Here is a 24,967-nt window from a genome sequence, read left to right as displayed (position 1 = left end):
CATATAGATAGGCACCCAAGATATGTGCAAGGGTTTCTGTGACAACGCTGACAGGGGGTACTCTCTTGAGACTTGCCTGTTTAGGGAATGCATCGCAGACACCTGCTATCATTTTAATTGCTTCTGTCCAGTTAGAGCATGATAAGCCCCTATATGGAGAATGCACAGTAGTGAATAAGTGGATTCGGAATTATACAATTTATATACGGGGTGAATACTAAATGCCATCTTCAAAGACCAGGAGGTAATAGACCACGTCAAAACATGCATAAATAAGATAGGAACCAATACTCTATCTTGCAATTTTCCCAAATGTCACTCCAAGCACCGTGCATATAGGTTTTTCTAGGATTTAGTTCAACGCTGGAGAAGGGGTGGGTTGAACAGCACAATTTGAAAACTGGCACCTGTTTGGTATAAGCAATGCAAATATCACGTGCTTACCTTACTTCACAATGTGAAACAGATACGTATTGTAACATCAGTTTGAACTGGGACACTGTACCAGAAGTCAAATGGAGTAACAGTTACTTTTGATTCATAACACAACAATGATTGATGTGTGCGACATGTACCTGTCCCTGAAATAGTCTGATTTCTTGGCTTCAGAGCAAGAACTGCGAAGAAAAACTGTGGAGCTGGTTTGTCTTCAATGTTGCCCATTAGACATTTGGCACCTCCCGCTTGTATGCTGTCGCTCCCAAACATCCACTGATGCTTAATAAAAATAAGAAACAGCAGTAAAACCATTTAATACACAAAAACAAGTAGTACTGCCAGTGAGGTGAAGTTAACAGAAAAACAACATCTTATGTAAAAGGGTAGGCCTCTCCTCCCAATTACCGAAATTTGTATGCTATCTTAATTACTCGTATTTATAATAGTTTGAAAAATATAATTAAAGCACGTGGCTTTTTTGTATTCTTTGCATAGATCGTAGCATCTTAGGCATGATGTCATTAAGATGTGCCTCGTGATTTGCCTTTGTACCTAGTATACTGCTTCTATGAAATTACCAAGGAAAGAAATACTTATGTAAGAGAACAACTGAATATCTTTAGTTTAAAGTAAATAATTGAGGAATAAAAACAATGAATTAAGAGCAGTTTATAGGGAAGGATCATAAGAGCTATGTCAAGCACATGACGTGTTCCAAGAGTCTGACAAAAGGCTGTTTCAACTTGACAGTGAGATTGTAGCAATTCAAAAGGTCTAATGCTTGCAGAGAAGAAAAAAAAAAAAACAAAACAAAACAAAACAAAAACAAAAAACAAAAAAAAAGAAGTGAGAAATATTCTGTAAATTATTTTCACAAATGAAAAATCATGTTCTTCATATTTATAATATTCATGCTTTATTCTTTTACACACTTTTAATTACAGATAGTGAGAAGTATTCTCTAAATATTTTCATAAATTAAACTCCATGTCTTCATACTTAAGAGTCACAAACTTTCTCAGTACCGGTAACAGAACCAACTCTTAAATGTATACAAATATCTCATGTCCAACTCCAGCATTTAAAAATATTTATTCATTGATGTCTGTTCTAAAGGTTTCAAAATAACTTGAGATAGTCTTATTTGTAATGAATTCAACATCAAGATCGGTTTCATCAATAATGCATTTCTAGTTGCATTGGTAGCAGAAGCGCATTTCTCCATTTGTTAAAAAAAGTTTTGTTAGTAGTAAAAATGTAATATATAGATAAGGATGATTGATGTTAGAAATACAGGGTCCTTAATATAATTATATATGGCCGATGTAGCACAGAATCTGGGTCCCAGGTGTCAGGTCTAGCATCAGAAATGGATTATGAAACCTACCTGATAGTAGATGTTGAAAGTGTCGTCCTTCTGCTCGTATACAAGCTTGATATCGCGAGAATATGTTGTCACTCACTTATCTAAGCTCATCAACTGAAATTCTTCATATTTGAGTGGCTGAGTACCAGAGTTGCCTAAACCACAATTACTTATTTACAAATGGCTTTTAAGGAACCCGCAGGTTCATTGCTGCTCTCACATAAGCCCGCCATCTGTCCCTATCCCTTGCAAGATTAATCCAGTCTCTATCATCATACCCTACCTCTCTCAAATCCATTTTAATATTATCCTCCCATCTACGTCTCGGCCTCCCCAAAAGTCTTTTTCCCTCCAGTATCCCAACTAACACTCTGTGCATTTCTGGATTCGCCTAAACCACAATTACACTGAAAAAAGTTATTGAAGTCTAAACTTAGATGTCTTTTTTTTTTAAATTATATGCTCTCAATTGGAAATTATTTCTCTTTTACCATCATCTAATATTTATCTAGTACATTTACTTTGGCACACATATAATTGATAGTTTACAGTCATTCTCTGCAGAAATCACAGGCTAAAAATTTCTGGGTTGGGCAACTCTAACACTGAGCTACTCATTTTGTGTTCATTATTAGCCTGGATTTCCTGTAATTTGTGTGGATTCGTGCAAAACACATGTCCTCCAAACTGTACCGTAAATAAACAAATTAAAAGTGGAGAAGGGAGTAAAAATGAAGAAGCAAAAGAATAAGGAAAGAAATATAGGAAGGTAGAAAAAATTAAAAAATAAAAGATATGGAGAAATCAGGAAATGTAGAAAGAAAGCGAAAATGAAAAGAGAAAAGAAGAAATGGAACAATCAAGAAATGAAGCAAGAAAGGAAATACGAAAATATCAGAAAAATAAACAGAGAAATGAAGAAGTGGAGGAAGAAGGTAATCACCAAAGAAAAAAGAAATGGAGAAATCAAGAAATGGAGGAAGGAAGGAAAGTGAAACAAGAAAAGATTGCAATCCAAAATTGCTTCAGGAAAGAACAAATAGGTGTCGATCAGGAAAACATGGCCCAGGTAAACATTTACTACATTTTATTATTATTTTATTATAATGTACAGATATTTTATTGGTCAAGGAGCTTTTCGTCTTTCTTGGAAATTAAAAAATAAATTAGTAATTCGTTGTTGGGGGAATAAATGTCGTGAAATGTACATTTCCGCAATAATGTACCAGAGTCTGAAAAAAAAAAAAATATGCGCATTAATTTTCAGGGACATTATGTTGTCGCTGTTGATGAGAATAGAGCATTGTAGAAGCATGTTGGCGTTGACTTCCAAGACTCTGCAGAGGTTGACGATTTTGTTACTGCTGAACAACATAATGTTACCGGAGATCATTTCAACCATAAACCAGTAACGATGAAGATGATGATGACGATGACGTGCTGTCTATTCCAGAGTTCCAGAGTGAAATGCTTTGGATGTGTTGTCCACTGTAAAAATGTATTTCACTTCTCGTCCTAATATGCCAGAAGATTTGCTTCTTTTTCATCATATTGAGAATAAGATTTTATATACATACAAGGATGAAATTTCTGCTTATATTGCACTTTTCATGTGTTCTGTTAATGAGTGTTCAATTGAGATTTTGCTATATATACATCCCGGTAGAAATCATAGAAGAGATAAAATACTAAAATAAGATTTGGTAAAAATGCATAAACCAATAAACTTGGCACACGACAAGAAGAATTGAGCACATATGATATATGAATAAGTATTATAGTGAACTGGACCTGAAATCAGAAAAAAATGTCCAAGTTAGAAATTCAATAAATCATTTGTTATACAAAAGAGTTATATTTTTTGGAAATTGTATGTATGTATGTATGTATGTATGTATGTATGTATGTATGTATGTATGTATGTATGTATGTATGTATGTATGTATGTATGTATGTATGTATGTATGTATGCATGCATGTATGTATGTAAACACTATTTCCAATTTGGACTGTCCTATACAGAATAGTTAGAGTAGATAGATTTGACAGTGATAATTCTTGAGTGTTTGCAATGCTTCACGACCTTGTAGAGGTTTCCAGATTAGGCTAATATCCATGGTTGCACTAAAGGGGGCATAAGAAATAAAATGCAAGTTTTGAGTAGAGCAAGAGTAAAGTTTGGAATGAGGACCAATATCATTATGATGTTGGGGCTGTATGGAGGATGGTCCTGCACCTCCCACCAGAAGCGCCGTTTCACACCGTACACTCAACAAGTTGATGGTGAATTTCTGCTGGTGAGGTGCCCTTCAGACGCAAAAACCATATCATACTAATGCCTGGCATTAGAAAACAACATATCATACTATGCACTTCCACGTTTGTCCATGTTTCCGTGCATGCAGTCATCTTATAACTGATGTTGCAAGGGTCTGAAGCAACATATGCGCCATTTAATGGCTGCGTGATAAAGCTGTGGTCTGCTGCAACAGTCCTGGCAGAAAATTCCAACAAGAAGGGGAATATGTCACCCATGGAAGCTCTTGTTGCCTTACTTTTTTAATCATTCTCGTAGATTAGGAGTTTTGTTTTGCAATCCCCAAAGTGTTATTTGCTAGAGTGTAGATGGTAATTTGAAAGCAAATTAAAATCTCAAAGTTAACATTATAGAAATATTAGGTTCTAATCTAAGCATGTGGACTTTGTTATAACTTCCAAGCTGTGGAAGCCCTTGACTGTTGAATGGTGAAAGTAACTTGAGGCCAATCTGTTTTGGCAATTTTTTTTTCCGTCTTCTTTTTTCAACTGAACTTGGGACCAGCTTTAGTAGAAATTGAATGAATTTCTTATCCAGCTATAGTCAAGTTCGAAAATTCATTTGATGATTCTTATTTGCTTTGTGAAAATAATTTAGTTATGAATTTTCAAAATTAGTAATCCTTGCTGATCTAATAGTTCTAGTTGTTCGAAATTCATAGGTGAAGGTAATGAATTTTTTTTTTATGACGGAACTATTATAGGAACTATTCTTACCACAATAACCTGAGGGCTCACTTCCTAAAGTTATACACATTAACTAAAAAAATCTCTGGTTCTTTGTAAATGCACGTCCCAAGTTATCTAATATTGTATGGTTTACGTGCAATTGAAGGGTTCAGAGCCATAGTGGGCCAAGCGCCATTTATTAAAAATGGAGAAAGCAAGGGTTAAATTTAAGTGAATACCATAGTTTAATGAAGATTGACATATCATTTAGTTTTAATGTGTATACTTTATATTACTTGCTATATCTTTCCATTGAATTATGGTAATAACTTCATTTTAACCCTTGTTTTCTACGGTTTTAGTAAATGGCGCTTGGCCCACTATGATTCTGAATCCTTCAATTCAGTAATTTATAAAAGATTGAAAATTACGAATTTTTTACATCAGGGTTACCTCTAAAATGGACGTATCAAGATTACAAAATTATTAGAGACTACAATTATCTCATGTGCTGGAAACCAATCAAATACTAATATTAAGCAAATTCCACCAAAGATGGTCTATAGCCCATTTGAGGAAGGAGGTACACTTCATTAAAAATTCCAGGCTGAGCTGATCTGGTTTTCTGTAATGGTAAAGGTGATAAAAAGGGCTGCAGATGGTAGACCATAACTTATAGCCATAGTAGAAGGTACCAACTTCAAGGAGGCTGCTCCAGATTTCAGATCCTCTGCTAGTAGCTGTAAAGTTGAGCCAGAACTCATTCTTTTTTTTATAATGTAATAAATGCATGAATAACTTACCATTTGAAAGACTGTCAGATATCTTTTGTATTTGCCGATTCTATTTTGCCATTGTGGTCCCAATGATGTGAGGAGATAATATGTATACATAAACGTGTGGACTACACAGTTTAGCATTACTGGAAATGCCATTGTTCCACCTGAAAATAAGGAAGTAAGTAAGGAAAATATTTCAATAGAATTTGAATGCCATAACTTACTGTGCTAATAATAGTAACTCTGCAACCTTGTAACAACTTCGAAAATTATTATTTTAGATTAATTATGTAGTACAATTTTATACTTTATGTCAAAAAGCTGTAAAAGAAAATCGTTAGAGCCAGTTTTGACTACATCATAATTTTGTGTTATTTTTACAAATAATGATTCGTTTGCTAATAAAAATTATATATTTCATACAAGCCTAGCCTACACTTAACCCTTAAAGCCAGAAGACTTATACCACTATTGCACGCAAATGTTTAACTCTTAACCAGGGGTTCGTATACTTGCATAATCGGGTAAATTCGTGTTCGGTTCGTTAACTGAACGGTTTAAGGCGCACAAGATATGTCCAGTCAGCATATCGTGCCTAAAATCACAGGTTCGCGTCCCAGCCACTGCAGTCAGTTGAGCCTGTTGTAAAGGATGGGGAGGGCCCATGTGAAACATTTGGTGTAATGGTACGCTTGGAAGCTGATGGGGTTTCAGTTGATTGCAGTTGAAATGATTTTGCACCTTTTTTAAGAAAAAAAAACATTACAAAAATTTTATTATTTTAATCAAGTGCAATGTCCTAAATGTTATATAAAATTAAAGAATATCAACGTATTTTACGTATATATAACATACAATTTATAACATATTACATCACGTCATGATCATAAGAGTAGCTGGCAACTATGATGGACGCACGGCTCCTAAGGGTTAATATGGAAAAAACCCGTTCATTACCATATATAGACATAAACAAGATTGCATCTTAGGAATCACATTTGCGGTATCCTAGCTGCTAAAAATATGTATTTCTGATAATATCTCCCTGGAACTGTCAAATAGAATGTGAGACTCTAGTTCTTATGTAAAATTAAGTAATTTTTTCAAAGTCATGAACTTTTATGGTAACGTTGTACTATGTACTAGAATATTCATGTAATGTATAATAATTTAATCGTATCAAATGTAAAAGAATTTAACGTAGGGTAAACTGTAGTTGCTCTAAGACCATATAATTAGGTGACTGTAAATAAATGCTTAAAAGAGAAAAGAAAAGGCTCATGGTCATTATTTACTTAAAGGGGGATATGGAAATAAGGGTCCATTAGTTGCTCAATCAGCTGATAACTTCGATACTAACTGCTTTGTGAGGTTTATGGTAATTCATAGTTCATTCCACAGCCATTTCCATTACATCAGTGTTTCACTGTATTGAGATAATCCTGAAGGCTATGAATAGCATCTGCAGCCGTAAAATATTATAATATAGTAGGCCTATATATTTCGTACACGTATGCTTTAGATGTTGATAAATCGTCGTAAAATAACTTACTAACCGCATGCTTTATAAAATTATTCCTTACCTGGTGATGTTTTTGTTCCAATCCACATGAAAATCAATGTGGATACGTGATGGTAGAGGTGGAGGAATGTTACCTGGCTGTATTTTTTCCTTAGAATAAAAAATACCTGAAATGAAATCATAAGTAAGATTATCTCTTGTAATTTGAAATTTTAGACAAATACCGTACACATGAAGTTTATGCCATTTGCTGTGTACTTACATTTCTTATAAATAATGAAGAGAGAAATTGAAATTCAGCAGTGATTAGATCTTTTTAAATTAAAATTGATTTGTCAAAGTTTATATACAAACATGTAGCCATTTGTGATTTGCGGGGAGGAAGTAGGGAGAAATGCTGCAACAGTGTTTTTTTTTTTTATTAAGGATAATGAAGTTCTAGTATATCGTGTCACTTGAAGTATCTCATTGAAAATGTTTAGTGAAGTGCAAAGAAGTTGGATCATATTAAATGTTTAGAGTTCTGCTCATAAAATAAATTACATACATTACTTGGTTCGTTATAGAATATTTTAGAGTTATAATAATAATAATAATAATAATAATAATAATAATAATAGTAATAATAATAATAATTAAGGAAGAGACTAGTGAAGTGCTTTGTATGCAGTGTGACATTGTATGGGACAGAAACATAGATATTACGACGGAGTGAAGAGAAGCGAATAGAAGCATTTGAAATGTGGATATGGAGAATAATGGAATGTGTGAAGTGGACAGACAGAATAAGAAATGAAGCTGTGTTGGAAAGAGTGAATGAAGAAAGAATGATGCTGAAATTGACCAGGAAGAGGAAAAGAAATTGGTTGGGTCACTGGCTGAGAAGAAACTGCCTACAGAAGGATGAACTGGAAGGAATGGTGAACGAACGGAATTCGGGTTAGAAGAAGATATCAGATGATAGACGACATTAAGATATATGGATCATATGAGGAAACAAAGAGGAAGGCAAAAAATAGGAGTCCACACCTGTGAACGGGACGCGAGATAGACTGGAGTGGAGTAATGCAATATATGAAAGAGGAGGGAAAGACAGTGAATTTTTTTACGTTCTTCTAGACAAAGCCAAGACAACATTTCGAGGGATGGTGTTACGTGATCAGCGTGACAAATATTGCAGTTACGGTCATTTATAAGCACTGAAGTTTTTATTTTTAATTGGAACAAAGTTGTGTAAAAGTACGTGTAATCTAATTTGAAACTTTTCATAGTTCAAACATTTAGCATATGATGAATTTAATTTTTATTTCTAATTATTTATGTGTGTATTGTAAGGAAAAATCACATTTTTGAATACTTGTATTTTGTTTTCAATTTTTATAATGTTATAAAACCATTGTACTCACCGTTTCAACAAGTTCAGCCAATTTAAGCAATAATGTCCACCACATAATCGATACTATCTGAAAAATAGACGAAAATGAATTAATTTTTGGTGGTAATACAGAATCAGAGACATTTCAAAGAATCGAGGACAACAACAATTACACCACGATATATAAAATACTAAGCTTCAGGCTGCAGTGTAAGTCTTCGGGTCCCTCCGTACAAGAAAGAAAGAAAGAAAGAAAGAAGAAAAAACTACTAATTAACTCTGTTAGAAGATGAGAAATTGGAAAAGCATGAATTTAAGTTTACATAAGTAGAGACAGAATTGATGTATGTTCTGGAATGGCTCATATCATCAACTCGGCCAATTATAAAATCGAGCAGACAACCTTTCACATACATTTTGTGTGCAACAATTCAATTCCTTTATCATGTTGCCAATGATATTGTTGTTTGTAGTTTTAATGTCAATGTTAATGTTATGTTTTATTTAACGACGCTCGCAACTGCAGAGGTTATATCAGCGTCGCCGGATGTGCCGGAATTTTGTCCCGCAGGAGTTCTTTTTCATGCCAGTAAATTACTGACATGAGCCTGTCGCATTTAAGCACACTTAAATGCCATCGACCTGGCCCGGGATCGAACCCGCAACCTTGGGCATAGAAGGCCAGCGCTATACCAACTTGCCAACCAGGTCGACGAATTGTAATTTTTGTTTGTAGTTTATTTACTTCAACTATTATTGAAAATACAAGTATATAGATACTAGAATCGTGCACAGCTGATTACGAAAAATATAAATATATTTCTATTGAACGCCTGGCGCTGTAGTCAATATGCAAAGCTCTACCGTCTCGCGGAGTGTTTAAGGTTCGGTTTAACGAATATTCTAATTGTTTCCCACTCTTTGTGGGTGGTCAACAATGGCAGATTTGGTAGTATTAACTCAGTAAATACACTTTCCATGGGAAAATTACTTTTACAAAAGAAATGCATGTTAGAAGCTTTTTGCCCGCGGGTATTCAAATATTGTGGCCCACTATCATCCAACCGCTAGAGTTCTAAACCATCAACTTTCGATACCAGAAACTCGAGTTAAAATCTCTGCAAGCCCAAGTGAAATTAATAACGAACGAAGATACAGTCAGAGTAATTTTTCTCGGGATACTCCTGTTTACCTGATGTTCATTCCACTTGTTCTTCACTACCATCTCTTTGAGTAGACATGCAATTCCGCAGCCAGCACTGTAACATACACTTTGGGATATGGCAGGCGCTTCATGTTTGACCTATCACTTGAGCTGCAGACATATTAGAAGAAATAGAAGTATTGTATTAAAATTCAAGTAACATAAATTACCTTCATTTGTTGCGGATCATATGAGACTCCAAATCCATCACATCCAATTTTAATAGAATCGAACAGAAATGAATTTGTAATCTGCAAATAAAAGAAAGTTATGTAGTTGTAGAACATGTGCTTAACTTCGGATTTGTAACAAGATCCGAAATGTCTTTATAAAAACGTCAAAAATAGAATGCTATACATCACATATTCATTTTGTATGAGGTCTCGCTATAGTCTAAAGTAAAAAGTGTACTTTCCTTACATTAAACTTTAAAGAAACATTTACGCGAAGTGCTAGAAACATCAATTAAATTTAGTTTAATTTGTTGTCAAATATAGTTTGTTAAAATGAGAAGCTGTGTAGATAACTCGAAACTATCTCCAAATTTCGTTAAAGGCACATTTTGGAGAAATATTTTAAATAAGACGTTAAAAATGTCAATTTAGAACCAAGCGCATCTCAGTGATAAAACATTAACATTTAATATTAGTAATACGCAGTGATGAAGCTCTTAGGAAGTTTTTTTAGGCTTAGCTTACCCAAAAAATTTGTTATTATACCTAGTAACAGTAGTCCTATAAGTTATTAATAACGATGTATCGCAATACTTTGTTTCACTCCGATCCTTCCATATATTAACTTCACTCTTGGCAGTCATTCCAGTATGTAAAGTTCAGTGTGAGGATTGTGGCAGAAAATGTGTAAAAGCATGTCTACGACCTTGACTATCAAGCTTGAGGGGGGATCGGGAAGGGGTATCGATTCGCCACATCTCCGTACGAACGAGGCTAGCCTTCCGTCACAATAATAGGTATGTCGTGCTATGTGTATTACTGTATTGATGTGGTTGAATATCAGTTTAATCAGAAGTGCATACGTGTGTCTGTTATATATTAATTTTGTGCAAAATGGCTCATACTGAGAGAACATTGAGGTTATTATTTGTAGAATTGAAAGAGAAACCGTTTTCAAGTTGGATGTATGAAACAAAATGTGCTTACAAAACTAGGAGATGGACACCACATTTATATATTAAAATAACGGGTGGAAAATTTGTTGTATAGAAAAATATAAGATAAGCACATTTTTTCAGCATACCCAGTATTTACATCTAAGCTTCGCCACTGAAGACTAATGCGAGCATAATCAAATTTAGTACACATATTACACATAATAGTGTTTAGTTTTTCTTCAATATTAAATAGAATTGATCTCAAAGAATAAGCTTATATAAGTACAAAGTTTCTTCCTCAATTGAGCTGTATTAAGATTCATATCTACGATTGGCGATATGAACAAACTTAAAATAGCATCCTTTACATACTTTCATTTTATAATTAAATAAGTGCACTGTAATGAGTCCATTTCAGTATAGTTTTATGTTATGAAGAATGGTTTCCCTAGCAACAAGTTTCTAACTTTCAAGACCTAACAACAATAGCTGTAAATACAGTAAAAAACAAGGTCGTGCAAAACGGTTATTTCATTTTCAATATGATGTTATCTCTTAGCAACAACTGAATAAGCAAATAGTCGTTTACTGCACAAGCAAGGAGCTAAAAGGGTGTTGTGTTTGACAGAATTCGAAAGTGTAACATCAGTTCATCGTTATTTTAGTATGTGTTAGAAGAACACCAAATTGCAAGTAAATAATGTTAACAGTATCACACGTATAAAGACAGTGAGCCTGTTAACATGCCACGCATTCTTGGACGTAGGCGTGTTCTCGAAACCGAAGCTGCTGTTAGCGCTGCTATGACAGCAAGTCCCAAGAAGAGTCTTAAACGATTGTCGGCAGAGATGACTATGCCATACACAACTTTTCAGCATTATCTAAAATCCTACCCCTATCTCATGCAATTTGTTCGTGGTTTTCTGAATAGTATTTAACATCAATTGGTGCGGTTGTAACTGGCCAATTACATAGCCTCCAAATTCTCCAGATCTGACACTACCCGATTTATTTGTTTGTTTCGTGAACAAAGATATCAATGCACATCACCCAGGGTTATTAAAGATTTCAAAATAAAAATTCTCTCAGTTTTTGTAAAACTTACTCTGAGATAGGGACACTCATCACTGATTTAAAAATTGAGCTTTGGTGTATATTTTCCATGGTGCTTATCCGTGTTGTCTTTGAACTTCGAACGTAGTAACACAGTAGAATTTTTCAAATTAAATGCTGTTATAGATCAGTGTTACTCGTAATATACTTTTCTGAAAAATAAATTTCTTGTTAGAATTGTGTGTTCTGAAGCATTAAATCATGAAATGCAACGCAGTCATCACTGAAAACATGATTTCACAATAAGCATGAGTCTACTGTCTTTATATGCAACTTTTCTCATCAGTCTACAGTAAGTTCACACAGAACAATTTTTCAACGTTTGTATTTGTACTAGGGATACACATAATTAGCTTTATCGATGTTTTAAATTTGGGAGCTTTTCATCAACACTTTTGAACAGATCCACCCACACTTAATCAAAATGTTTGTTTTAAGAATTTCCTTCCCTTCACTATCTTCTTTGGAATTTAGAACATTTTGCACAATATTATGATATCATCAAACATTATTTAACCCGGTAGCCATTTTTTTCATAGTACGAACTGTTTTATTACTAGACCAAGGCCAGTGGAGTTCCTTAGCCCGGAGTCGTGGCGCTACTGCTCTTGCGTTCGTAATACCGCATCGCGATAGTTCAAATTACGCCCGCGGCTCCACTCGCCTTGGTCGAGTAATAAGACCATTGTTGCCAATGAAGCGAATTCTAATGTCACCATCAGTGATGGAGACTGATATCTATAATAAAATAACAGTTTATATTCCCAGTTTTGTTTTTTAATCATTGATTTTTAAATAGGGACAAAACATGTCCCGAAAACCTCTTTTCGGATAACGGGACAAATTGGCGAAAAACGGTACATTTCTGTATTTTACGGGACGTATGGGAACCCTACCCTGATATGTAAGATCACACATGGGAGGGATTAGCCTCATATGTGAATTGTGTTGTGTACACACATTGGCGGACACGTTGAAGTCTAATATCAAAACTCCTATCCTTCTAGAATGTATTTACAGATTATTGAAAAATAATTAATAACCGTTCTCATGTTACAACATCTTTATTTTATGTTTTTCCTAATGGACCACCTTGTAGATTAACTTATAAAAATAAAATAAAGTTTCTACCTACCAAATAAGCTAAATATATGCAGCTTATAATTTGTCCTATGTTGTATAGCTGAATGATTCTGTTAATGTTGTAAGGTGTCTTTCCCTTCATGTATCTTGGGCCAGCCACAAGGACAACGTAGAGGTATACACTTACAATTGCAAACAGTGGGTATGGTTTCATTAAAACCCATTTTTCTACACGTGGATCTGAAACAGAGAATTTCATAATTGACATGTAATTATTTATGAAAATCATTTTACGTATTTTAGCTAGAAGCAAAGTGAGTGCAATTCAAAAGTATACAACAAAAAATGTTTCTAGCTAAAGAGAAAAATAAATTGTCAATCAGACAGAAGCCATTGACATTCAATAAAAACATGAATATAGTCGACAGAAATAAAAAGGTAAAAAATACACACATTTGTTAATATTATGTATATCGCAAATAATTTTATAAATTTCTTTTTTAAAAGGTTCAATTTTAAAATATTTCAAATTTTGAAAATGATTTGTAATTTTATTATAGTCTTGGGCCGAAACTAGCACCATGTTCAAGTGCTGCACTCGTATGACATTTAGGCTCAATCAATGAGAAAGTAGACTTTTGTCTTAGAGTATGATATTCATGTCGATTAGATTTATGTTTTGATTTCTGCGGTAGTAAGTTAGTAAACTATATTTATAAACTAGCCATACTGTGCGCTTCGCTGCACTTGTTAGAAATAAATATAAAGTAATTACATAATTAAAATAGGACATTTCGTCCAGAGAACATCCGTGTTTAATGGAAGGATAAATCATGTAATATGTTACTTAATTGAAATTTATTTAAATAATTAAAATACAATCATTTTGGTCCAGAGAGCACCAATTTCCTGCAAGGATAATTCCTTTAACATGTTTCTTAATTGTTATTATATGCAAATAATTAAAATAGGATCATTTGGTTCAGAGAACATCCGTTTTTGGTGTAAGGATAATTCGTTTAAAATTTTTCTAAATTAGTCTTGACTGCGTCCTTTAATAAATCACTCCCAATTAATGTCAATATAGAGTGGATTGTGTACGAAGATAATTTTTATGTTGACCTCACTGTGCACCTTTTTTTTTCTTTGTTAAGTTTATTTACAAACGCTTTAACATCCGTGGTCATGTCGCGTGTTTAGAATGTGTGGGTATATCGGTAGGCCGTTTTTACTCTTGTTGAGTTCCTGTTTCTATAGTGTGTTGTGTTCTTGTACTAACTGATTATAGATTTTGATTAATGCTTATCGTATTGGTAATTGAGACGGGGATGAATCATGGCGTAAATTTCCTACTGCTACTGCTGCTACTGCTACTGCCCCACAACAATACAGTTACATCACTACCACAGTGACTTCTACTAGTAGTACTACTCAGAGTAATGCACGGTAGCCCACCGCTCAGCACTGCCATTCCGCGCGCGTCGCAGCCCAGCCCACCCAAGACGAACATTGCCTGACGCGGCCGCTTTCTAGCCCATCGCAGTGGGCTTCGAAGCCCACCGTAGTCCACCGCACTGCTCAGCACTGCACTGACATCAACTACCAGTTGGTTGCATTCTACTGTTTTTCAGCTTGCTCGCATTGAGTGTGCTTTCGCTTGGCGTGTGACATGAGCATACTGTTCCCCGCATACCGGACAATATACAAAATTAAATTATTTTCCACTGCTGTCGATTACAGATTTAAAAACTGTCCCAATGGTTCTTTGTTAATTTCCATCCCACTCTGTTGTTTTAAACTCTCTAGCAGCGATTTTCTCCTTCACTACTTTTTCTCTAAAAAGACTATATTTTAGAACTAGCCGTACCCGTGCGCTCCGCTGCACCTGTTAGAAATAAATATAAAGTAATTACATAATTAAAATAGGACGTTTGATCCAGGGAACATTCGTGTTTGTTAGAACGATAAATCGTTTAATATGTCACTTAATTGAAATTGTATTTAAATAATTAAATTGCGATCATTTTTGGTCCAGAGAGCACTCATTTGGTGCAATGACAATTCCTTTAACATGTTTCTTATTTGTTATTACATGCAACTATAGTTTAATGAAGATTGACATATCATTTAGTTTTAATGTGTAAACTTTATATTACTTGCTATATGGTTCCATTGAATAATTATGGTAATAACTTAATTTTAACCATTGTTTTCTACGTCTTCAGTAAATGGCGCTTGGCCCACTATGGTTCTGAATCCTTCAAATAACTTAAATAGTGATACAGCATAAACAGTGATATGTAATTATATTTCTTTCTTTCGAAAATGTAAGAATTCACGATCTCCTATGTACCATTGCCATGGAATGAATAAATGTGTTTTTTTTCCTACTCAAAAATTTTATATTTTGCACATGGGAATTACTGCAGGAACAACAACGCTACAATCTGAGGCGGCGGTGAAAACGTATTGTATTGTTATTTTAAAAGTCTATCAGACCTACCAAATTTTGCATAGAATAAAACTGATCGGAAATCATTTTTAAAGAAACTATTGTTATGTAACATTTTTCACAAAAAAGCAATAATAAGCGAGATATTTCGATTTAATTCAGGTCCCGTTAAATGAAGTATTTTGAATGCCATATAGCCTAAAATCTAAATTACAACGAACTTAATTTATATTTCAATTTTCATCGAAATCCGTTCAGCCATTATCGCGTGAAAAGGTAACAAACATCCAGACAGACAGTCATACAAACAAAAATTTCAAAAAAGCGATTTTCGGTCTCAGGATGAATAATTATACATGTTAACACCAATTATTTTTGGAAAAGCGAAAATTACCAGAAAATTTTCGGTTGCATATTTATTATTAGTATATATTATATTATATTATATTATATTATATTATATTATATTATATTGTATTATATTATATTATATAAAAAGTGCGTTGATAACGGATGTACTCCGATAAGAAAGTTTTTAATTTGTTGTGGGGGCTCTTGAATCTCAGAAGCAACAACTTTTACAACAGCGCAACATAATCTGCTTGGCTCACGACCGGTGTCTGTGATGAAGGTTTTCCGGGCTGAGATGCCATGATCTACTAGTCTACCAATAGGCCACGGGATCTCAGCCCGGAAAACCTTAATCACAGAGACTGTACTTTCTTTGCGATGCACCATTATTTGGACTCATGTTGAAAAACAGAAATCAGGAACCAAAACAAAAATGTTTGAAACAGTACCTGATCGTTGATCGAACCGCACAAGCCCGCGCAAACTCAATTATTAAGTAACTGATAGAAAAGGAGACTTGGACTCGATGCCTTGATACCAGCCCACAGCACAAAACCGCTCCGCAAGCCAGTGCGGTGACGTCACAGGTTTGTTCCGTACGAGACTGTGAAGCCCAGTGCGGAAGCAGCCCATGGGCTGGGCCGTTTTACAGGTTTTACACCCACGATACCTTTCCACTAATGCTACTCCCAGAATGATATTAATGCTATTTTTGCTGCTAATACTACCACTATAACAGAGTTATTACTATTACTATCAGAACTATACTATTACTACAATGATACTGTCACTGCTACTACTACCATCGTGAGCTGTACTGTTACTGCTCTTAGTACTATTACCAAAGCCAAACTATTATTACTGCTACTGCTACAACGATACTATTACAGCGTATTGTATTTTGTATTGTATTGTATCCTATTTACAGGCGGTCCAATCAATAACTTTAGCACGTTAATCTTTCGAGATCGTTTGTTTTGCCCCTTGCATTATTCACTCAACAATCCTGAACCCTTCAGGGAGGACATAATGTCGAAATTAAACTTGAGGATGAAATATGAGCATGATATTGGATATTATTCTTCTTTGCCTCACCTGTTTGTGTTTGTATCATATCTTCAAACCTATTGAATGCATTTGCTACTATTGACGTCATGGTGTTGCTTGACTTAGTTTCTGAAAAATAAATACGTTGGACATAAAAATTAAACACTTAAAAAGTATTGGCTTTATTAGTAGGCCTATACAATGAAAGTCATAAATTGTGTTTGTTTCCAAGATAAGCAGTAAGTTTTATGAATTGCTACAGTTTTGATGTTAATGATCTGAAAGGCTAAAGATCAGTATATGTTATATACGTAGACATTTGAATGTACGTAAAATCTTAAGTTTCAAATATCTCTGTCCCAAAAATTAATTACCGCTGAATACCATTATTTAATACAGTAAAGCGTGTTTTCTTTTTTTTACTTAAAATATTTCGAAGTCAGAAAAGCAGTGTGTATGTTTGTTTGTTTTGTATTATAATACGTAATAATTAGACTTCGTTGAATTGCCACACGCAGCATGCAATCAGGTTGCCGATGTACGGTAGTATAGAGGAGGTGAGCGACCGCCCGGTCTCGTAGTATAAGCAGTTCATGTTAAGAGTTGTGACCGGTCCGAATAGATAGAGCAGCTACAGCTAATGTATGCCTATGTAAGCACTTGTTGTTGCATTACTGTGATGGGAATAGTCAAAGCTTAACATTTGTTCAGTGCAGACAAGAATTCAATCAAACATACAATAAGAGTGTTGCTGTTCCAATAATTGCTTCTGGAATACCCTTACCCCCGCAGCCAATCTTGAACCGTTGGGGAACGTGGTTGGATGCTGTTAATTATTATGCAGAACATTACGGCAAAATAATGGAGGTAATTGTTGCATTGGATAGCACGGACAGTTCCGCTGTTGCAGCTGTAAAATCATTGCCTTCTGAACAGCTGTTGGAAGATATTCTGTTCATTGATTCTAATTTTAAAATCGTGTCCAAAAACATCATCCTGTTAGAATAATCTAAACTACAACTCTCAGAAGCCCTTAATATAGTGGATAAAATATCACAGACCGTTATCCAAAATAACAATTCACTAATTTCAGAAAAAGTGAAATGTAAGTTGAGAAACATTATTGCTAAAAATTCTGCCTATTCACAACTTCGTATTATAAATGATGTACCATCAGGTCACTACAAGACATCTAAAGTTGGTGTACTAAAATGTAGTGACTTTCCGTTCTTCAAATATGTACGTATTACATCGTGTGATATTGAACGTACATTTTCCCAAAATAAAAACTGTTTAAGTGACCATCGGAGGAGGTTACTTTGCAGTCGCTCAAAATGTATGTAACTCTTCACTGCAATGCACATATTCAAGGATGATGTGAGTATCTTACATTAAATTTTAATAGTTAATATCTCACTGTAAAATAATTGTGTATTTACATGTTTAGACATTTCCTACTTCAAAGATCATTCATTATATCTCTTGAATGCAGGATACAGGCTTTATTGTAATCGCAGTATACCGCTCAGTGTTTACATTAGAGGCATACTCCATCCTTTGCACGCCCCCTTCTCATACAGTCTATACCGCGTGCGCAGTAAACCTTGCGATTCTCGTGGCAATTCCACGAAGTCTAGTAATAATAAACTTACAAATGGCTTTTAAAGAACCCGGAGGTCTATTCCCTCACATAAGCACGCCGTCGGTCCCTATCCTGAGCAAGATTAATCCAGTCCCTAGAATCATACCCCACCTCCCTCAAATCCATTTTAATATTGTGACAGCGACGTGAGAATCGAACTCACGACCAGCGTCCCGCAAGAAAGCAGATCGCACAGGCTCCACGGAACATTGAGTGACGTCGCGCGGTGGAGAGAAGAGAGAGGGTGTATTACGTCAACGCGACGAGTTTGCGCGCGCATCTGGTGCTGGTAGAGAGGAGAGGGCTCTGGATTTCTCTGGAGTGCCATCTCTAGAGACGCGTGGAACCTTCGAGGCTACGTCGCTGTGGTTATAAATTACGGACGCGAAGGAACGACAGCAGTTTGCAGTTTGCAGTTTGCAGTTTTCAGTTATTCAGTCAGTGAGTAAGCCAGAGCAAGCAAGCCAGACTTGTGTGCCGGAGTTCGACTCGAGTGTGCGTCCGCATCTGCGTCAGCATCCGAAGGCTTGAGTTCGAGTGCAGTGGACCGCAGTTGGAGGGACCTGAGTTCGAGTGCAGTGGACCGCAGTTGGAGGGACCCGAGTTCGAGTACAGTGAACTGTTTCTGAAGGTCTGTGGTTCGAGATACTGTGAACTCGAGTGACTGAGATAGAAGAACTGTGAACTGAGAACGGGTAGTTCTGATTTGTAAATAGTCCAAGTAAATTGTCATTGTCGTCGGTGGAGTGCTATAACGAATACTTTGTTGAGTGAAGATCCAATTGTTGACGAGAGCGTTTAAGGTGAATTGTAGAAAGGAATTATTGTTGTGACGAATAAATTACATTGTGTTACTAATAAAATTCACATTGGTGTCAGAACCGGGATATTATCGACAATGGAGAACCTACAGCAGATCCTGCAAGCCATCGCGGAAATGAAAGCTGAAATGAAAAAGGACATAAGTGACGTAAAAGCAGAAATGAAGAACGATATCAGTGAGGTCAAGAACGACATAAGTGAAGTGAAAACGGAGATGAAAAGTGACATAAGTGAAGTGAAAGGCGACATAAGTGAAGTGAAAGGCGACATAAGTGAAGTGAAAACGGAGATGAAAAGTGACATAAGCGGAGTGAAAGATGACGTCACTACGCAAATTGAAAGCGTTTCAGCCCACGTAGATGGAATTGTCGCCATCGTGAAAGACGAACTCAAAGCCGACCTTGACAACCTAAACAAGAATTTTACAACTATAAACGAGACAGTAACCGAATTGAGACAGGAGGTAGACCATTTCGACGGCAAAATCCGCGATCTCGAGCGTCGTCAAGAGCAGACGAGCGAGTTGCTGGACAAGACGAGTGAGGTGATGGAAAAACACGCCGAGGAAAACAAGCACATACTCACGTTGATGGACCGACATGCTGAAGAAAACAAGCACATCCTCGCGTTGGTGGATCGCCAGGCTAGAGAACAGAAACAGATAGTTGCCGAGGAGGTTCGACGTGCCATGCAAGAAACGGCCACAGAGTTGAGGACTCCATATAGTGGCCCTGTGGAATCATCGCCTTCAGCCAGACATTACAACGTCAAGACGCCGAAGTTCGACGGTACGACGTCTTGGGCGATATTCCGTCGCCAGTTCGAGGCCATCACAGAGCACAATGGATGGACGCCAGCAGAGAAAACCACTCAGCTGCTGGCCGCGCTTCAGGGACAGGCGTCGGAGATTCTTCACAGCGTTCCAGAAGACGGGACAGCCGCTGAGATAATGGCGGCCTTGGAGGGACGTTATGGTGACAATCAACTTGCGGCAGCATTCAGGACCCAACTGAAAACGAGGGTCCAACAGTCAGGAGAGTCCCTGCAAGAATTCGGGATGGCGGTGGAACAACTTGCCCATAAGGCCCTCAGGGGCCTACCTAATGACTTCATCGCTGGAGAGGCGGCCTACACCTTCGGCAGCGGAGTTCGAGACCCCGAAATCAGACAACAGCTACTCCTGGCAGAGCATCGTACCATCAACGCAGCTCTGGCGGCGGCCCTCAGGATGGAGGCGGCCAAGTCGGCGGCGGGAGTCTCAGCACCGCACTGGATCAGGAGCGTCACGGCGACGGATGCTGGGGGGCGCCAACCGAAGCCACCCGAGCGGCAGTCAACGGAGCGGCGGAGACGACGGGCGCCCACCTGCTGGTCCTGTGGCAAACCGGGACACTTGAGCAGGGACTGTGACCAATCCGGCCACAGGCAGGAGAGAGAGGTGGCCGACGTCGAGGAGCGCCAGCAGTCAAGGGAGCGGCGGAAACGACGGGCGCCCACCTGCTGGTCCTGCGGCAGACCGGGACACCTGAGAAGGGACTGTGACCGATCCGGTCACAGGCAGGAGAGAGAGGTGGCCGACGTCGAGGAGCGCCAACAGTCAACGGAGCGGCGGAGACGACGGGCGCCCATCTGCTGGTCCTGCGGGAGGCCGGGACACCTAAGGAGGGACTGCGACTGCTCTGGCCACCGGCCGGAGAGAGAGGTGGCTGACACCGAGAGGAGTCAACAGTCGCCTGAACAACGGGGACGACGGGTGCCCACCTGCTGGTCCTGCGGTGAACCTGGGCACTTGCGGAGGAGTTGCGACCGACCTGGCTACAGTCAGGAGAGAGAGGGGGCCGATGCTCGGAGGAGCACGTCGGCGCCATCATCACCGTCCTCTCGGCTCGTCCTGAAACCGGTCGACAGAAGATGCGACGATGGGCTGATTGCTGAAGGACGGATAAGAGGCCGTCCATGCAGAGTACTGGTGGACACCGGGGCGATGCTCACTATCGCCAGACCAGACGTCGTGCGTGGCCTACCTGGGAGGACGCCGCTGCGCCAATACGAGCTACGTACTGCTTCAGGCGAGAGCTTGCCCATCCAGAGAGAGGTCTTCCTGGACCTGACCTTGGGGAAGAGGAAATTGGAGATGTGGGTGTTCGTCGCCAACATCACCGAGGACGTCGTCCTGGGACTCGACGCCATGCGGTTACTCGATGCGACGGTGGACGTCCGGCGCCGTATAGTCCGTCTTGGTCGGGATGAAGTGTTCCTGATGGACGCAGAGGACCAACCCGTGGCCAGCGAGCTCTCCTTGGAGGGCCAAGGGGAAGAGCAAGATGGCGCCCACGCAGTACGAGTATCGCTGCCCAGCCAAGCCAAGGATGGGGTGGCGCCACCATAAGGAGGGAGCAGCCGGAGGACCCCAAACGTTGGACCGACTAGCAGCCTACCAAGGGACTGCCCGGGACGAGCAGCCCTAAGGAGGGGGCAATGTGACAGCGACGTGAGAATCGAACTCACGACCAGCGTCCCGCAAGAAAGCAGATCGCACAGGCTCCACGGAACATTGAGTGACGTCGCGCGGTGGAGAGAAGAGAGAGGGTGTATTACGTCAACGCGACGAGTTTGCGCGCGCATCTGGTGCTGGTAGAGAGGAGAGGGCTCTGGATTTCTCTGGAGTGCCATCTCTAGAGACGCGTGGAACCTTCGAGGCTACGTCGCTGTGGTTATAAATTACGGACGCGAAGGAACGACAGCAGTTTGCAGTTTGCAGTTTGCAGTTTTCAGTTATTCAGTCAGTGAGTAAGCCAGAGCAAGCAAGCCAGACTTGTGTGCCGGAGTTCGACTCGAGTGTGCGTCCGCATCTGCGTCAGCATCCGAAGGCTTGAGTTCGAGTGCAGTGGACCGCAGTTGGAGGGACCTGAGTTCGAGTGCAGTGGACCGCAGTTGGAGGGACCCGAGTTCGAGTACAGTGAACTGTTTCTGAAGGTCTGTGGTTCGAGATACTGTGAACTCGAGTGACTGAGATAGAAGAACTGTGAACTGAGAACGGGTAGTTCTGATTTGTAAATAGTCCAAGTAAATTGTCATTGTCGTCGGTGGAGTGCTATAACGAATACTTTGTTGAGTGAAGATCCAATTGTTGACGAGAGCGTTTAAGGTGAATTGTAGAAAGGAATTATTGTTGTGACGAATAAATTACATTGTGTTACTAATAAAATTCACAATATTATCCTTCCATCTATTCTCTGTCTCCCCAATGGTCCTTTTCCCCTTAGATCTTCCAGTCTTCCAGCTAACACTCTATATGCATTTCTGGATTCACTCATACGTGCTACCTGCTCTGCCCATCTCAAACGTCTGGATTCAATGTTCCTAATAATAAAATTCTTAAAAATATTATTATTATCTATAATATCTTGAAAAAGATAGTCCATATCTGGACTGAAACACCAAATTGTAGGATTTGAAGAGCGAACTGAAGTCTTAAGTTATATAAACAGTCAGTTGTTCTTATAAAAATTACTCTTTTAAACTAGACTATAGAGATATTTCATGATTGAGAAACCCTCAGTTGCATTTTGCGAGAAATCTATCTAGCTATGTAGCCCAGAGGTGTTCAACATTTTGCAAGGCAATTTGAAAATTTATATGCCGTACGTCAGGAGCTATACAAGAAACAAGTCTTATATCAGGCTTTTGACATTGGTAATAAACAATCTCCGGATTGTTAGGTTCGAACCTCCTCTGTTGTTATATTGGGTTATTTTACGACGCTGTATCAACATCTAGGTTATTTGGCGTCTGAATGATGTGAAGGTGATCATGCCGGTGAAATGAGTCCAGGGTCCAGCACCGAAAGTTACCCAGCATTTGCTCGTATTGGGTTGAGGGAAAACCCCGGAAAAAACCTCAACCAGGTAACTTGTCCCGACCGGGATTCGAACCCGGGCCACCTGCTAGATGCGCTGACCGTTACTCCACAGGTGTGGGCCTGTTGTTATATCTTTACTCCCGAATATTGTCATTAATGTCAGGGGGTTATTCCTTGAGATATTTCTAACACGCCTAGGTACCTTGAACAGCTCGCGTGTAAACTGGAACTGTAAGCAATAGGAACAGGGGTGTGTAAGTGCAGTAGAGCGTCTCGTTTAGGCACAGTGAAAACTTAAACAAAGTGCAGGTAACGTGTGGGAGGACGACGAGCGTACGGTAAACACGAGGGATGCACACGATTTAGTTACGACATTTATGGCGGAGCATTAATTGAAATTATATTTTCCAAAAACACATAAAACAAAAGAACATAAATTGCATAAGTTATCATATACACATTTTAACAAACAAGTACCTGAATAAATTGAATTTTGGGAAGGGATAATTATTTTTAGGAAATAGTGTTGTCACTTACTTACTTACTTACTGGCTTTTAAGGAACCCGGAGGTTCATTGCCGCCCTCACATAAGCCCGCCATTGGTCCCTCTCTTGAGCAAGATTAATCCAGTCTCTATCATCATATCCCAGCTCCCTCAAATCCATTTTAATATTATCTTCCCATCTACGTCTCGGCCTCTCCAAAGATCTTTTTCCCTCCGGCCTCCCAACTAACACTCTGTATGCATTTCTAGATTCACCCATACGTGCTAAATGTCCTGCCCATCTCAATCTTCTGGATTTATTGTTCCTAATTATGTCAGGTGAAGAATACAATGCGTGGAGTTCTGTGTTGTGTAACTTTCTCCATTCTCCTGTAACTTCATCCCTCTTAGCCCCAAATATTTTCCGAAGCACCTTATTCTCAAAAACCTTAACCTATGTTAGTGTTGTCACTTCAGATCAGTATACTGTAGTTTTGTTAATTCGCCTACAGAAGACGGTGATATTATGTTAGTCATACAGAGAATGAAATTCATGACCGTAAAAAATGCTGTTTGAAAGCAATATCATGTAAGTAGCAAAATTAGATATGTTATATTAAATTATTTCAGTGTTACAATTGCTTGTTTGTTAAAATGTGTATATGATAACGTTAAGCAATGTGTTCTTTTATTTTGTGTGTTTTTCGAAAATATAATTTCATTTAATGCTTCGCTATAAATTTTGTACCGGTAACTAAAACCTTTTGCATTCCTCGTTTATCGTACGGCTCGTCCTTCCCCCACACGTTACCTGCACTTTGTTTACGTTTTCACTCTCCCTACTGTAGCTAAATATATTAGAGTAGTGATTCCCAAAGAAGGGGTCGCGACCGCACAGGGACGTTGTGTAAGGAGCTGAGAGGTGTCGTGAGATGATTTACAAAATAAGTAAAAAAAAATCTTATTAACATAACACTCTATAAGCGGATTTACTATACATTTATGACTGTCGTAATTGTTTGAGTTTATTCCGGATAGAGCAACGTCGAAAACAACTTTAACCTGTCCGAGCTGCTGTCGTACCAGAGACTTTACAGTCCCGAGTCCATTTGTGACGTGTGAATTCACGCATAACTGCGCGTCTTAGGTAACTTGATTTCTTGTTCAGTGGATACATGCCCTAGCTCTAATTATTACACTTGGGAGTAGTTGGTACTTACGTGTATTTTAGGATAAGGGATACTTCAGTTTTATGAACATTCAAAGTTCCACAAAGTCAATCAACGCCTGCCAGACAGACCTGTTGAGGTCTTCTTCCACCCACTTCTGG

General features: G+C 38.2%; 2 protein-coding genes across 3 annotated transcripts in view; one reads left to right on the top strand and one right to left on the bottom strand.

The window, feature by feature from the left end:
- LOC138693319 (oxysterol-binding protein-related protein 9) overlaps positions 1-24,967 on the top strand; it is a 443,401-nt gene that overhangs the window by 3,273 nt on the left and 415,161 nt on the right. The gene's annotated exons all lie outside the window — the stretch shown is intronic.
- On the bottom strand, positions 1,287-24,967 carry LOC138692666 (very long chain fatty acid elongase 7-like). The gene is made up of 8 exons (XM_069815782.1): positions 24,858-24,967; positions 16,875-16,955; positions 13,029-13,216; positions 9,840-9,920; positions 8,497-8,553; positions 7,152-7,257; positions 5,593-5,732; positions 1,287-3,595 (listed from the first exon to the last, which is right to left on the bottom strand). Exons 2-8 carry the CDS (start codon positions 16,933-16,935, stop codon positions 3,425-3,427), a joined length of 804 nt encoding a protein of 267 aa, XP_069671883.1. The 5' UTR covers positions 16,936-16,955; positions 24,858-24,967; the 3' UTR covers positions 1,287-3,424.

This window comes from Periplaneta americana, chromosome 17 (genome assembly GCF_040183065.1).
Source record: "Periplaneta americana isolate PAMFEO1 chromosome 17, P.americana_PAMFEO1_priV1, whole genome shotgun sequence".
NCBI classification, from domain to species: domain Eukaryota; kingdom Metazoa; phylum Arthropoda; class Insecta; order Blattodea; family Blattidae; genus Periplaneta; species Periplaneta americana.
The sequence above is the reverse complement of the archived record's forward strand: the minus strand, read 5'-3'. Positions and strand labels throughout refer to the sequence as shown.

What these genes read in the sequence shown, in the direction of transcription:
- LOC138692666 (XM_069815782.1), bottom strand. Translation starts at nt 16,935, where the DNA reads ATGACGTCAATAGTAGCAAATGCATTCAATAGGTTTGAAGATATGATA. An exon ending in ATGATCCGCAACAAATGAAG is followed by an intron (nt 8,554 to 9,839) that starts GTAATTTATGTT and finishes TCTATTTTTCAG; the next exon opens with ATAGTATCGATTATGTGGTG. An exon ending in ATCTGACAGTCTTTCAAATG is followed by an intron (nt 3,596 to 5,592) that starts GTAAGTTATTCA and finishes TTCTGATTTCAG; the next exon opens with GTCCAGTTCACTATAATACT.